Genomic DNA, 14,765 nt, shown 5'->3' with positions numbered 1-14,765 from the left:
TAATAAATAAATGCCAGAGAAAATAAAAAGATATTAATAACAACATTACATGCTCTAATCGGTTGTTTACTTTTACAGTAATACAAATAATACGTTGTTTGTTTGTATTATTGGGGGTGGAGGGAACATACTCTTCTTCCTCAATACTGAATCATGTATAAGCCTTACTTTTTCTTTCCTTTTTGTCCAATGACAATTGTATCATCATTACATCACTTCTTAAAGATGTAAAATTATATTTAGTTTCCTCTTTATGACTATTTAAATGCTAGGAATATTTACCAAGCAAAATAAATGAAAAGGCACATGTCCTTTACTACCATTACAAATAATAGGCTTCAATTTAATGATCCAATAACATGTTCAAATTCCCCCAATATGTACACACAGATAGAGAAAGAGAGCATTGTTTTATATGAAGCTTTATCATTTTAGTTATTAATATACAATTCATCAGCTGTTCCAAATAGCTTTAGTTTCAGTTTCCGTGTGTATTGATCTGGCCAGAAATCGTTTGCTGTCGCAAAAACCGTCGTGGGTGTGCTTCGATAAGCTTTGCAAGTATTCATTTCATGTCCACAGTTTGTCCCCATCACCACACCAACTGTGCTTTTTCATATTATAACATAGTAAAAATGTTTAACGTATGTGTTTGAAGGATGAGAACGGTTTGTTATGGTAGTTAAATGTCCGTCCACAGTTTACTTTACGGCAAACAAGGGGAGCGTCAGGTTAAACATTCGCCATGCAGTTGTGGCACGAGTTACTGAATACTGAATAATTCAACTATTTGATTGTGTTCTGGGGGTAAAAATGACCGATTGCAAATACAACTTGTCCAAATGGATGTAAGTCTAGACTGAGTCCTTCTCTGACCGTATTGCCTCTAAGTTTAAGCTCATCAAGGACCAGATTACATTGGCTAACAGTAGTTGCGCAAAGCTATTCCTATAAGTTAAGCATATCTGGATATGTTTGGTTGAGGTGTACGAACCTCTTAACCTGAAGATGGATGCGGATCCATCATCGGGATCATCTAGCACGGGCTCCTCCAGAAGTCCAGGAGGCTTCGGTCTGTTTGGATCTGCTGGCCCGCAGTATTCACAGACAGAGCTCGCTGGAGTACCATGTAAGTCTGGCATAACTATTATAATATCCATATTCAGCATCTTACTAAAGGTTGTTTCTCTGAATAGTGACAGGCATGAGTCCAATCTCTCCATACCTTAACGTGGACCCCAAGTATCTCTTACAGGTGAGTGAGATCTGGCCATAAGCTGCCTTTGTGTTTACATGTAATATGTGACCCTGGGCCACCAAACCAGTCACATGGGTAATTTTAAAAAAATTTTGAGATGTACATCACGAAAAAGCTGAATAAATAATCTTTTCATTGATGTATGGTTTGTTAGGATATGTAAATATTTGGCCGAGATACTATTTGAAAATTTGAAATCTGATGGTGCAAAAAAATGTAAACATTGAGAAAATCTCCTTTGAAGTTGTGCATTTATGTTCACGATTCTGCTGCATTCACTCACAAAAATAACGTTTTATATATTTAAGGTTGGAAATGTACAAAATATCTTCATGGAACATGATCTTTACTTAATATCCTAATGATTATTGGCCTAAAAGAAAAATTTATAATTTTGACCCATACAATGTATTATTGGCTATTGCCACAAATATACCCGTGTGACTCGACTGGTTTTGTGGTCCAGGAGGGTCACATATATGAGATGTAATGAATGTCTGTCATTATCATGTTCCCACAGGATACCGATGAGTTCATTTTACCCACTGGAGCAAATAAAACAAGAGGACGCTTCGAGCTGGCCTTTTTTACTATAGGAGGATGCTGTATCACAGGTCTCTTCATCTCTTCTGCACGATAATACAGTCTCATCAATCATATATATATATACACTTCTGAGTTCAAACTTCTTCTGTTTTTGTTGTTTGATATAATAAAAAAAAATTCAATACAAATTAAATTACCAGAATAAACGGAAAAATATGCCAGAATGTCTTGGTATTTGCTTATGATAAGTAATGGTTATTATTTTCTATTCATATTTTTACAATTATTTTTATTTACGTGCATTATGATGTTTGTATTGGCGTACAGGTGCAGTATTCGGGGCTGTGAATGGTCTCAGAATGGGCTTGTCTGACACCAGAAACCTGGCTTGGTCCAAACCTCGCAATGTACAGTGAGTACTGCAGCAGCGCCGCACACATGGACATGTCAGTCAGTTACGTTTACTGTAAAACACGATATGCTTTCACAGACGGCATCTTATGGAATGGCACATAAGGAAAAAAACATGCTTAAGTAAATCATAATTATGATGTAAAAAGTCAAAGTCAGCTTTTTATCTCCATAATTGATTTACTCTCAATTTCAACCTTTTGTCTCATGATTATAGTTTAGTATTTCATAATTTTGATTAAGTCAATTATTAGTTAATCATTTAATTATGAGATCAAAGGACAAAATTATGATGTAAAAAATCTTCAACTTTTTGTCATAATTTTGACTTTTTATCTCATAATCATGACTTCCTATATCAATTTCGACCTTTTGATAGCTATTATAGCATTTCATAATTTTGACATTATTCATTTATTAGTTAATAATGAATTAGTTTAGAATTATGAGATACAAAGTCATAATTCAAAGTCTAATTTCTGTCATAACTTTTTCCTATCTCATGATTATGACATTATCTCACTCATTCATGACTTAGTGTGTCATAATTGAAACTTTTTTATCTCATAATTACGATTAACTATCAGTTTCGTCTCGACATTGTCCATAATTTTAAATAAATTATTAGTTAAATTCTTTTTTAAATAAAAGGTCAATATTATGAGATTCAAATTCTTCGACTTTTTGTTATAAATAATTTTTTTACTTTTTTGTCATATTGACTTTTTCTCAAAACTATGATTTACCATCCATTTTGACCTTTTGTCTAATGATTAAAAGTAAATTATTAGTTTATAATTATTAATTATAAGATAAAAGGTCGAAATTATGATATACAAAGTAAATACGATTAATTTCTATATCAGTTTTGAAGTATCTATTTGACGATAGACGATAGACTGGGGGTAAGTCATAATTATGATGTTTTATCTCATAATTATGACTTACCCCCAGTTTCACAGACAGGGCTTAGATTAAGCCAGGATTAGGTCTTAGATTAATTAGGGCATTTAAGGAGCTTTTATAAACGTGCCTTAGAAAGTCTGGGACTAGACTTAAGCCGTGTCGGTGAAACTGGGCAAGTGTGTCATAATTTCACTTTTTTATATATTTTGATTTAGTTTCTCATAAAAATTGTTATGTCAAATTATGATTTACTAAAGATTTGTTTGTTTTTTTGTGGTGGAAAATGGCTTCCATAGCGTTTTAAGGACATCTGCTGCATTAATAGTTTGCATTACTTGAGTTAAATCTATCAACACAATAGCCAGCAGAGGGCAGTGTTCACTACAGTGTTCTCTTCAGTGTTCACTAAAGTGTTCACTTCAGTGTTCTCTTCAGTGTTCACTACAGTGTTCACTTCAGTGTTCTCTTCAGTGTTCACTACAGTGTTCACTTCAGTGTTCACTTCAGTGTTCACTTCAGTGTTCACTACAGTGTTCTCTTCAGTGTTCACTTCGCTGTTTAGAGGAACCCAAATTGCAGAAGGGTATTTCCTGGTAAAGGTTCAAACGAATTGGCTTGAAGATCCTTTTTGAAAAATGAAAATACCTTTTTGGTTTCATATCCCCAGTAAAATCTTTATGAAATTAGGAGACGTCAATCTTTTCCTTAGATGTGATTATTATGACCTTAAAAAACTTCCTGTTAAGTTATCAGTGTGTCATCAACAGGTTTTACTTTACTGGAAAATAATAAGCATAATTTCAGTCGTCATCACAACAACATCCCTTTCTGGAATTGTAGATATGTGGTATTTAGGAATAAATCTTTATTTGACGAAAATTGGCGGGAGAAAGGAATATGGTCTGTGATGCATATATTAGATAATACCGGAGTTATTATGTCTTTTGAGACTTTCTGTTCAAAATTGTATTTATTCGACATAAAACAGTATGATAACATTATCAAAGCAAGCTATTATTATCTCAGAGTAATGTTCCTGAGCTTTTGGTGAATGAGTTTCTCTCACTGACCTACATTTACCCAATACTACAATTCGGAAAGCCTTTGTTATGGAATTTTGTCTTTTTTCTTCAAATACAAATTCAATCTTTCAATATTTTTCCAGTGTTGAAATTAAATTTTAAGAACAAAATATCTTAAATTTCCAGTTGCACCAAAAGCAAAGGAAGTGCACTTAATGGCGTATATCCATAGAGAATATTTAAGATGTCGAGTTAATCTTGATGTTAACAGTTGCTCTGTTTTATGATTGTAAATTTGCTTGTGCCTTTTGGGAGGATTTGGATTACTCATTATTTCCTAAATTGGAAGATTAACCCGTATTAACAACGGAAAATGAAATATTTGGTGTTTATGAAAGATGAAGCGCATGACTTGGCAGTTAATACATTTATTATTCATGGGAAATTCTTTTTACACGAGAATATATTTCCTGAAAACACTTCCAAACGTTGACGTTATTCATGAGGAACTGTCACTTCTTATCGTTAAAATGAATGAAGAAAAAGAATGCCTTAATCTGACTTTGATAGAGGATCTTAAACCCCTAGTCTTTTATTTATTCCTTGAATTATTATTTACTTGAATGTATTTTTATTTGACTTCTTTGTTTATTTCTATTTTCTTTATCTTATGCTACGATGCGTGTCTGTTGTCTGATTATCTTTTGTGCCAGGCCATGTATGGTTGTTTAAGTTCTTGAAAAAAGGTTTCCTGGTAAAGGTGAGGTCAGGTAACACACAATAGTGGGATCCGTGATGTCAGAGACGGCACATGTTCATGAGGAGGCGGATAAACCACACTGAGGTCCGCAGTGTCCATGTCCTCCGGGCTGTGGTGATGCACTATAACCAGAGTCACGTGCACTTCTCCTCTGAGTTACACATGTGGCGCGGGCAGTTGGGGAGATTCAGACACGCTGGTTGTGATGTCAAATAACGGAAAAGAAAACCAAACCTATAACAATACACCCTAGAAATCTTCTGATTAATAAACAGTTTTTCTTCTATAGCAAATCCTAACTGAAGAAATGAAGACGGCTGATTGACACGCACATTTAATCCTGATATTACAACCGTTGTTCCCTTCTGTGTATACACTACCTGTCAAAAGGTTATGTTTTTAAAAGAAGTCTCTTCTGCTCACCAAGGCTGCATTTATTTGATATAAAAAAAAACAGTAATATTGTGAAATATTATTATAATTTAAATTTGAATACAGATGTTTTCTATGTGAATATATATAAAGTGTAATTTATTCCTGTGATCAAAGCTGAATTTTCAGCATCATTACTCCAGTCTTCAGTGTCACATGATCCTACAGAAATTATTCTAATACATACACACATACATATAACAAGGGTAAATAAATCAATATAAGCATAATAAACATAAAAAAACAGTGACAGTTTCAATTATATCACAATCAGTCTACCAATTAAAACTCTTTCCTCTTTTAATATGTTTTAAAATTGTATTTATTACTGTGATCAATCTTAAGTTTTCAGCATCATTACTCCAGTCTTCAGTGTCACATGATCCTTCAGAAATCAGTATAATATGATGATTTGATGATCAAGAAACATTTCTGATTATTAGCAATGTTGAAAACAGTCATTTTTATTTCAGGATTATTTGATGAATAGAAAGTTCAAAAGAACAGCATTTATCTGAAGTAGAAGCTTTTGTAACATCAAACACTACCGTTCAAAAGTTTGGGGTCAGTAAGAATTATTATATTTTTTTTGGGAAAGAAATAAAATAAATCAATACTTTTATTTATCAAGGATTCATTAAATTGATCAAAAGTTACAGTAGAGACATTCATAATGTTACAAAAGATTATATTTCAAATAAATGCTTTGGAACTTTCTATTCATTAAAGAATCCTGTTTTCAACATTGATGATAATAATTAATGGTTTTTTTTAGCATCAAATCTGCATATTAGAATGGTTTCTGAAGGATCATGTGACACTGAAGACTGGAGTAATGGTGCTTAAAAGTCAGCTTTGATCACAGGAATAAAATACATTTTAAAATGTGTTAAAATAGTAATATTATTAAATATTATGACAATTTAAAATAACTGTTTTCTTTAATCAAATAAATGCAGTCTTAGTGAGCAGACGAGACTTTAAAAAAAAAAAAAACATAAATCTTACTGATCAAAAACTTTTGACTGGTAGTGTATATTTGTGTTTTTGCCGCTGTTATCAGGCCTGGATAAATCATTTCAATTTAAAAATATTTTTCTTTCAAAGTACTGAATACAATCATATAGTGATGCGCTGCCAGACATTGACTCTCTTTTTTTTATACGTTATCAATAACGGAGGCTAGACAGCTGTTTTAAATCAATGTGTGTACACAGCTGTGCGGCCCAGAGCATCATGTGGTCTTTAAACGCTGTTCACATGTAGCTCTGTGTGTGCAGGGTGTTCAAGAACAGCGGCTCAAAGTCTGCCGTTACGTGCAAGACTTCAGCACTGTCAGCAGATCCACAGGACGATCACCCGGACATCATGTACTCTCTTAAAGACTCGCACGGGTCAAGGAAGGTGTTAGTGAACAATTCAACCTGAATCACCAGTTACTGATTCATAATGGAGCAAAATTATGCACGTGTTTATTTGTAGAGGGAAAATCTATAGAAAGAACAGCCATTTTGTTAATATGATATTTTGGAGACTCTGAAGCCGTTTCCCAAGACCTACTTATTTTAATTGTGTTGTGCTGTTGGCATAAAACATTTGAACCTCTGTATATGGCCTGATGTTTTAGAAACAAAGTCATTAGTGATTTGGGTCAGTTGAGACTTTTTATTTTAAACTCTTAAAGGGACACTCCACTTTTTTTGGAAATAGGCTCATTTTCCAACTCCCCTAGAGTTAAAAGGTTTAGTTTTACCGTTTTCGAATCCATTCAGCCGATCTCACGATCGACTAGGAACTATACTCTCATTCCTGCGTAATAATCAAGGAACTGCTGCCGTCCAGCAGCGCAATGATATTACGCAGCGCCTGAAAATAGTCCCTAGCTCAGTAACTTCCAACCTGACCGGCACTAAGTGTGTAATATCATTGCGCTGCTGGTACGGCAGCAGTTCCTGGATTATTACGCAGGAATGAGAGTATAGTTCCTAGTCATATTGGCCGAGAAAATCACAACTTTTCATTTTCTGTCGGTCTTAGTACACGATGTAACTACAGAAGAGTCAAGTTTTAAATAGGGAAAATATCTAAACTCTTTGGTCATTTTTTGGAGAGAGATGCTAACGGCTAATCAGATTCAATGATCTATGCTAAGCTATGCTAAAAGTGCTACCGCCAGACCCGGAGATCGGCTGAATGGATTCAAAAACGGTGAAACTCAACTGTTTAACTCTAGGGGAATTGGAAAATGAGCCGATTTCCAATAAAAGTGGTTGTGTTCCTATAATCTCTATCCTTCTCTCCGCTTCAGAATCCTGAATATGGTGACCCGCCAAGGTGCCACATGGGCGAACACTTTGGGGTCCGTCGGTGAGTGACCCTTCACCCTCAGAACCTTTGTAGTTGACTCATTTCAAACAGAAATAACTTCTATTTTCACTCAGAAGTCATATGTTAATGCTGTGTTGCATGCATGGATATATATGTATAAATGTATGTGTTTAGCTCTGCTGTACAGTGCGTTTGGGGTGATCATAGAGAAAGCCAGAGGGGCAGAGGACGACCTCAACACCATTGTTGCGGGGACCATGACCGGTGTCCTCTATAAATCTCCAGGTAGATCATGAATAATATGTTTATCACGTCAGGGCTTTTCTCACTGCGCTCAGTCCTGGGTTATCGTCTCTCTAAACTCTGACTTTAACCCCGGGTTAAAGTTTCACACTTGTGATCTAGACAAAACATGTCTATTGGAGTGGAGAAGAGTCCATTCAGGATAAACTTGATAGTATATGTGCCGGCAATATAGCATATTAGGATGTCCAATGTTAGAGCCTTTATAGGTTTTCATACTTGAAATACACTGCCCGGCCTAAAAAAAAAAAGTTGCTGTTCGGATTCAAATATGTGATGTGCTGGAGGAGACTTTACAGAGTGCTGGACTCTTGCATTGACAATAAAAGATCCTGACCAAACATTGATGCACCTCTTGATGGAAATAAAGGTTGTGATGTTATATCAAGAGGTGCATCAATGTTTGGTTTGGTCAGGATCTTTTATTGTCAATGCAAGAGTCCAGCGCTCTGTAAAGTCTCCTCCAGCACATCACACACACTCTCAGTGAAGTCAAGCTCTGGACTCAGAGGAGAAAATGATTCTTCATGCTCCTCACAACCGTTCTTTCACAGTTTAAACCTGATCTTGACATTGTCATCCTGGAATATGGTCATGATGGGTCTTCATACATGGATGTTTAAGAAATGAAAAGACACACACTCCATCAATTAGGGTTAGAAGAACTGTTGCCAAATATATATAACATGCAAGAAACATATTAATCACTGCAATAATGATCCATCCATTGATTCTTAAACAATTGCACATTTAAATCCAAACAGCGACTTTTTTTATTTTGGCCAGGCAATGTAGTTAACCCTGGCTCATTCTTAACCCTGGGTTATTTTGCTTCACGTGTCACACTGCTCATAATTTAGTCCGGGTTAACAGTCAATCCTGGGTAATCACACGCAGATGTTTAACACTGCACATTCCTAAACCCCTAAAAGTTATTAGACAGCAGCATTATGATTGATCAACACTTCCTCTGCACTTAAAAAGTAAATATGTTTGAATATATCCTGTGTGACTCATGACTGTGAAACGAGAGATAACAAAAGGCTTGGGACACACTGAACACACACTGCACTCATGGCCAAGCTCTTGTCCGACACTAAACCCTGCCTTTCAGCCGAGTGGGAAATGTGCTGCATCAACTCAACACCCAAACTTCCCTTACTAGAGCTCTGCAGCAAAGCATGATGGGAAATTATGTTGTGTCTACACTATGGTTGAACTTTTCACACTTGAACTAACCCTGGGTCATTGTCCTTATTTGCATATTTGTGTTGTCAGTATCGTTGATTGGACGAACACACGATGTAACTACAGAAGAGTCAAGTTTTAAATAGGAAAAATGTTGAAACTCTTTGGTCATTTTTTTGAGAGACATGCTAACGGTAAAAAGATTCAATGATCTATGCTAAGCTATGCTAAAAGTGTTACCACCAGACCCGGAGATCGGCTGAATGAATTCGAAAACTGTAAAACTGTTTAATTTTATGAGTTGGAAAATGAGCCGATTTCCAAATAAAAGTGAAGTGTTCCTTTAAAGAAGCAGAAAAGAAAGCCTTTTGTCAGCGGACTGAAGAGGAAGGCACCGCAATGTTGTGTAACTTCCTTTTCTGTGGAAGAGTTATCTGAGGAGAAAAGGGTTGTCATTTTTTTCTGATGACAACAAAGTCATTGTACGCTAAGATCTGTTACAGAAAACTGTCATTACCTTTTATAAAACTCATTACAGTTTTTCTCGATTGCTTCAACACTATAACCAGGCTTTTGAACTAAAATTTCAAAACCATAATGCCATTTATCAAAAAGCACACCCATTTCACTAAACTATAAACACAAATTTGAGACACTTCACCGTCGCCTCCATCATCAGAAGCTTCAGGGAGGTGTGCTGGCAAACAAAATTCTGTCACTGAATAAGAGGCAAACATTTCCCATTGTCTTTGATGAGGTTTATTTTCTAGCAAGAAAAGGCCAGCAGTCGTACAGTCACACAGAGTGACAGTGAAGAGAGAGCATCCTTCCGCCTTTATAGACTTGACTCCCAGAAAGTTATCTTTCTAGGCCAATGATGGTTTTTCAACCATACGTGGAACTCTTAGACTTGTTCATCATATTGTATCCTTGAGTGGAGGTCCTCCTGTCCCGACCAACACTCTTTACCATTCCAATACAATTCCATATTTGAATAAGGTTTGTGTGTGTTCTTTTACTGTCATATGATGGTCACACACATATCTTACGTAAGTAAATATATAAAATAAAAAAATAGAGTAAAAAAAAGAAAAAAGTACTTTTACAAGAGTACATGAATAAATAAAAATATGCCAATGTATCCATTGGTTGTGTCTTTTGTGTTCATCATGTGAAAAGGTTTGTGAGGGGGGGAACCACAAGCAACATAACTTACCAGTTTTGGAAATGTTGTTTTGAATTTATTACACCAGTGTGTAAGACTAAGTTGTAGTGTGTGTGATTTTGATGGCTTGTGTGTCCAGTCTCAGGACAAAGTTTGTTTTTTCAGCAAGAGTGAATGGTTTTGAGTGTAGAGCTTCATTTTGACCTGAAATAGGATGTTTGGGGAATTGGGTGAGACGTTATGGATTTGTGTTTACTGTTTTGAGAATACGAGGCATAGTTTCAAGAAATGTGTTTAAGCAATCGAGAAAAACTGTAATAACAGTAACAGACATCACCATATAATCACAACAATCACATTGTATATAACAGATTAGCTGATGTAAACTCACATTACAGTTTGAAGTTTTGATTCATATATTTTCAAATGCACCGTCCTCAAAAGTATTTGGACACTTAAAACATTAAGGATTTTACTTGACAGTGTAGTTTCATGTTCCACTGTTTTCATGTTAAAGTCCCACGAGAACAAGCGCACTGTGAACCAAACCGACCAACTCCCATATGGATCAAACACATTGTAATCTGATTTGAAGCACAACAAAATGAATAATTCAGAAAAAAAGGCAAGTTCACGTTCTTTAGCATCTTTGATGGCAGAACTACAATACCATAAAGCATTGAGAGTTACTTATAAACAATGCAGAATATATGAATATTGCTTATATATAAATAAAAATAAATTAAAAATAAAAATAAACAAATAAAACACAAGACATGATTTGTAGAGCTGAACTATAAACACAATAATTGTAAAATGTGTTGCAAAATATTCATATAGATTCAAATACACTATTTCTAAAATTTGTTTTTAAAGGAATAATTTTATTCATCAAGGATATAAAATTCATCAAAAGTGACAGTAAATACATTTATAATGTAAGATTTCCATTTAAAAAAAAATGCTGTTCATTTGAACTTTCTATTCATCAAATACATGAAAAACATAATAAGCAGGACAACTGTTTTCAACATAATATAATAATAATAATAATCATAATCATGTGACTGGAGTAATGATGCTGAAAATTCAGCTTTGATAAATGACATGTATAAATTACCGGAATAAATGACATTTATACATGCATACACTCTTATTTAGGTCACTGAAGGCCATTCGTGGTTATAAACACAAAATGTCATTGTTTCTACAAGGAAGTCCCTTGCCGAATTACCCTTCAGGTGTTTTCCTAAAGCCGTGAGTGACTGGGAATATTCTGAGTTTAAAAGAGAAGATTTGTTGTAAAGACAATAGGGGAAAATGCTCGGCTAGAAAGACACAACATGATTTCCCATCATGCTTTGCTGCAGAGCTCTAATAAGGGAAGTTTGGGTGTTGAGTTGATGCAGCACATTTCCCACTCGGCTGAAAGGCAGGGTTTAGTGTCGGACAAGAGCTTGGCCATGAGTGCAGTGTGTGTTCAGTGTGTCCCAAGCCTTTTGTTATCTCTCGTTCCACAGTCATGAGTCACACAGGATATATTCAAACATATTTACTTTTTAAGTGCAGAGGAAGTGTTGATTGATCGTAATGCTGCAGTAAAATCATTTACAGTTACCGGTACAGTTTTTACTGTTCTGTTTAATATGAACAGAAGACAAGCATGCGGACGTGTGTCGGTTGTGTTGTTATGGGCGGGCTCGTGTTCACTCAGCAGTTATCAAGCCTGGACTCATGCTGGGTGTGAGTCCTCACACTCCTCACAGCTTTATCGCTCTTCTCCATGTCCTCCAGTGATGAAATATCTGGCCGTACTGTGTGCTGCTCGACAGGGACTGTGGGATTAAAAAGCTTTCGTTTTGAGCCTAAACATTTTTTATTATAATTTAGATTTACTATATGAATGCCTAGAATGAAATAAATGAGTCGTCACACACACACACACACACACACACACACACACACACACAGGTGAAACTCGAAAAATTTGAATATTGTGCAAAAGTTAATTTATTTCAGTAATTCAACTTAAAAGGTGAAACTAATACATTATATAGACCCATTACATGCAAAGTGAGATATTTCAAGCCTTTATTTGTTATAATTTTGATGATTATGGCTTACAGCTTATGAAAACAATCCAATTTTTATTTTGGGGTTTTCATAAGCTGTAAGCCATAATCATCAAAATTATAACAAATAAAGGCTTGAAATATCTCACTTTGCATGTAATGAGTCTATATAATGTATTAGTTTCACCTTTTAAGTTGAATTTCTGAAATAAATGAACTTTTTTTCAGCCGACTGGGAAATGTGCTGCATCAACTCAACACCCAAACTTCCCTTATTAGAGCTCTGCAGAAAAGCATGATGGGAAATCATGTTGTGTCTACACTATGGTTGATCTTTTCACACTTGAACTAACCCTGGGTCATTGTCCTTATTTGCATATTTGTGTTGTCAGTATCGTTGATTGGACGAACACCGGGTATAGTATGATTACATAAAGGCTCTAGCATTGCACATCCTCTTCATATTATATATTGTGAAAAGCCTTTATGTAAAGAACATTAACCCATGGTTTAAGAACGTACAGTGTGAAACGGTAGCTTATGAATACCCAGGGTTCACTGTTCAATTATGAGCTGTGTGAAACGTGAACCAAGATAACAAGATTTATTTATAATATAAATAAATTAACTTTTGCACGATATTCAAATTTTTCAGGTTTCACCTGTAATTTAGTTTCGGGCCTTGTAAATTAAAACAACCATCGTATATGGCGTTTTCTGTGAATATGCTAAACTATTTGCGCTACAAACCAGTGTTTTTATAATTACAATACATTAAATAATACGGTAAGCAGCATAACAAGCCGTTTTGTAGCTGAAAATAACGAAGCGAGTGACACTGGAAGCCAGACACGTTCAATTTACAAATGGCTGTGCCGCTCTTATGTTAAAAATGAGCAGGATCGGACTGTCATGTGTGGATGCTGAATACATGCAAGTTACCCAGTTTCATAGAATATGGTTTTTGTATCTACCTAACTGTTAAGCATTTTAAGGATATGATCATTCAATTTTCATCACTCAACCTCAATTATTTCTAATGTTACAACAACAACAAAACAATGGTAGAAATAGAAAAATGTCACACAATAGAACTTTGCACATGCCTGTTTAAAGTAAATTATTACTAATTTAGACAATTTCTTAATATTACATTAACTTTTTCTTTATATGATTATGTATGCAAATTACATTCTGGGAAGCCTGAATTGTCATCTAAAATATAGGTAACACCAGTGACAAAAAAGCAGCACAAGCATTTTTGAATGTAGTAAAAATATAAAAATACATTAAGCTGTCATTTAAGTTGATTTAAAATGTTAAGAGGTTGACTATTATCTGACTATAGGTTTTGGTATAAAAAAAAGAATTACATTTTTAAAAAGTTGACTGTTCAAAAAGTCACCATTTTCATAGACTGACCCTAGTATGTGAGAAGACTTTGATAGGACGCGGCTTGAAAAAACATCCAGCGTTATTATGCAATTTAGTGAACTTACAGAGAACTAGAGTTCAAGTTCATCTCGAGATGCATTTAGATGAAGTACTGCTGATTATTTTGTTTCAGTTGTGTGTGTGTGTGTTGTTGTTGCTCTGATTCTGGTCTTTCAGTTGTGTGTGTTTGTTGCGCTGAGTCTTGTCTTTCAGTGGTGTGTGTGTGTGTGTGTGTGTGTGTGTACTGATTCTGGTCTTTCAGTTGTGTGTGTGTTGCGCTGAGTCTGGTCTTTCAGTTGTGTGTGTGTTGCGTTGAGTCTGGTCTTTCAGTTGTGTGTGTGTGTGTGTGTTGCAGGAGGCTTGCGGGGGGCAGCGCGGGGGGGGCTGGTTGGGCTGACGCTCTCTGGACTCTATGCTCTCTACAGTAACTGGGACCGGCTGAAGGGAAGCTCTCCTACACGCTACTGAGGCTTCTGTAAAGATACTCTACAAATCAGTCCAAAAATCATCAATTTTTCAAAATACCAAGCATCATTGACTGCTTCTTTGCAAATGCAATGTCCATCAACTTTCCAGCTTAGATGAGTTGGTCAAGACCCACACTTGGAGGCTTCAAATTCATGACAATCTCCTAAAATTTCATCATTTATGATTTGAGGAATGTTTGCAACTAGTTAAATTATTTAGATACTGTTTAATGAAGCAAAAGCTAAACTTAACTATGAGTATATACCGATGTATATATAATGGCTAAAAAATACAAATAGTGAAATAAGTCGCTTGTTTTCAATGTGTGTTTTTGAAATGCATTCAGCAGTCTAACATTGGACCAACTGTTATTCATTTTTCAAAACATGACAATGTTAAGAACAAAATTAAACATTGCACCAGAACTGGATAATGAGTGTTTACTAAAAATCTGTAACATTTGGTAATTATG

The 14,765-nt window shown here is 35.2% G+C and overlaps 2 protein-coding genes across 2 annotated transcripts in view; both read left to right on the top strand.

Annotated features, from left to right (window-relative positions):
* The window catches only part of dlk2 (delta-like 2 homolog), a 528,840-nt gene that overhangs the window by 259,215 nt on the left and 254,860 nt on the right, over nucleotides 1-14,765 (top strand). The gene's annotated exons all lie outside the window — the stretch shown is intronic.
* Nucleotides 449-14,718, top strand: timm23b (translocase of inner mitochondrial membrane 23 homolog b (yeast)). Its single transcript, XM_079635095.1, has 8 exons — nucleotides 449-561; nucleotides 961-1,129; nucleotides 1,197-1,255; nucleotides 1,779-1,872; nucleotides 2,132-2,216; nucleotides 7,644-7,702; nucleotides 7,838-7,948; nucleotides 14,181-14,718. Exons 2-8 carry the CDS (start codon nucleotides 1,009-1,011, stop codon nucleotides 14,291-14,293), a joined length of 642 nt encoding a protein of 213 aa, XP_079491221.1. The 5' UTR covers nucleotides 449-561; nucleotides 961-1,008; the 3' UTR covers nucleotides 14,294-14,718.

Source organism: Phoxinus phoxinus, assembly GCF_949152265.1.
Source record: "Phoxinus phoxinus genome assembly, chromosome: 14".
NCBI lineage: Eukaryota > Metazoa > Chordata > Actinopteri > Cypriniformes > Leuciscidae > Phoxinus > Phoxinus phoxinus.
This window is presented reverse-complemented; position numbering and strand designations above follow the sequence as displayed.

Bases quoted from the DNA above. Each gene is read 5' to 3' on its own strand.
- timm23b (XM_079635095.1), top strand. From the start codon at position 1,009: ATGGATGCGGATCCATCATCGGGATCATCTAGCACGGGCTCCTCCAGA. The intron at 1,873-2,131 runs GTCTCTTCATCT...ATTGGCGTACAG, and splicing joins AGGAGGATGCTGTATCACAG to GTGCAGTATTCGGGGCTGTG. The intron at 7,949-14,180 runs GTAGATCATGAA...TGTGTGTTGCAG, and splicing joins TGTCCTCTATAAATCTCCAG to GAGGCTTGCGGGGGGCAGCG.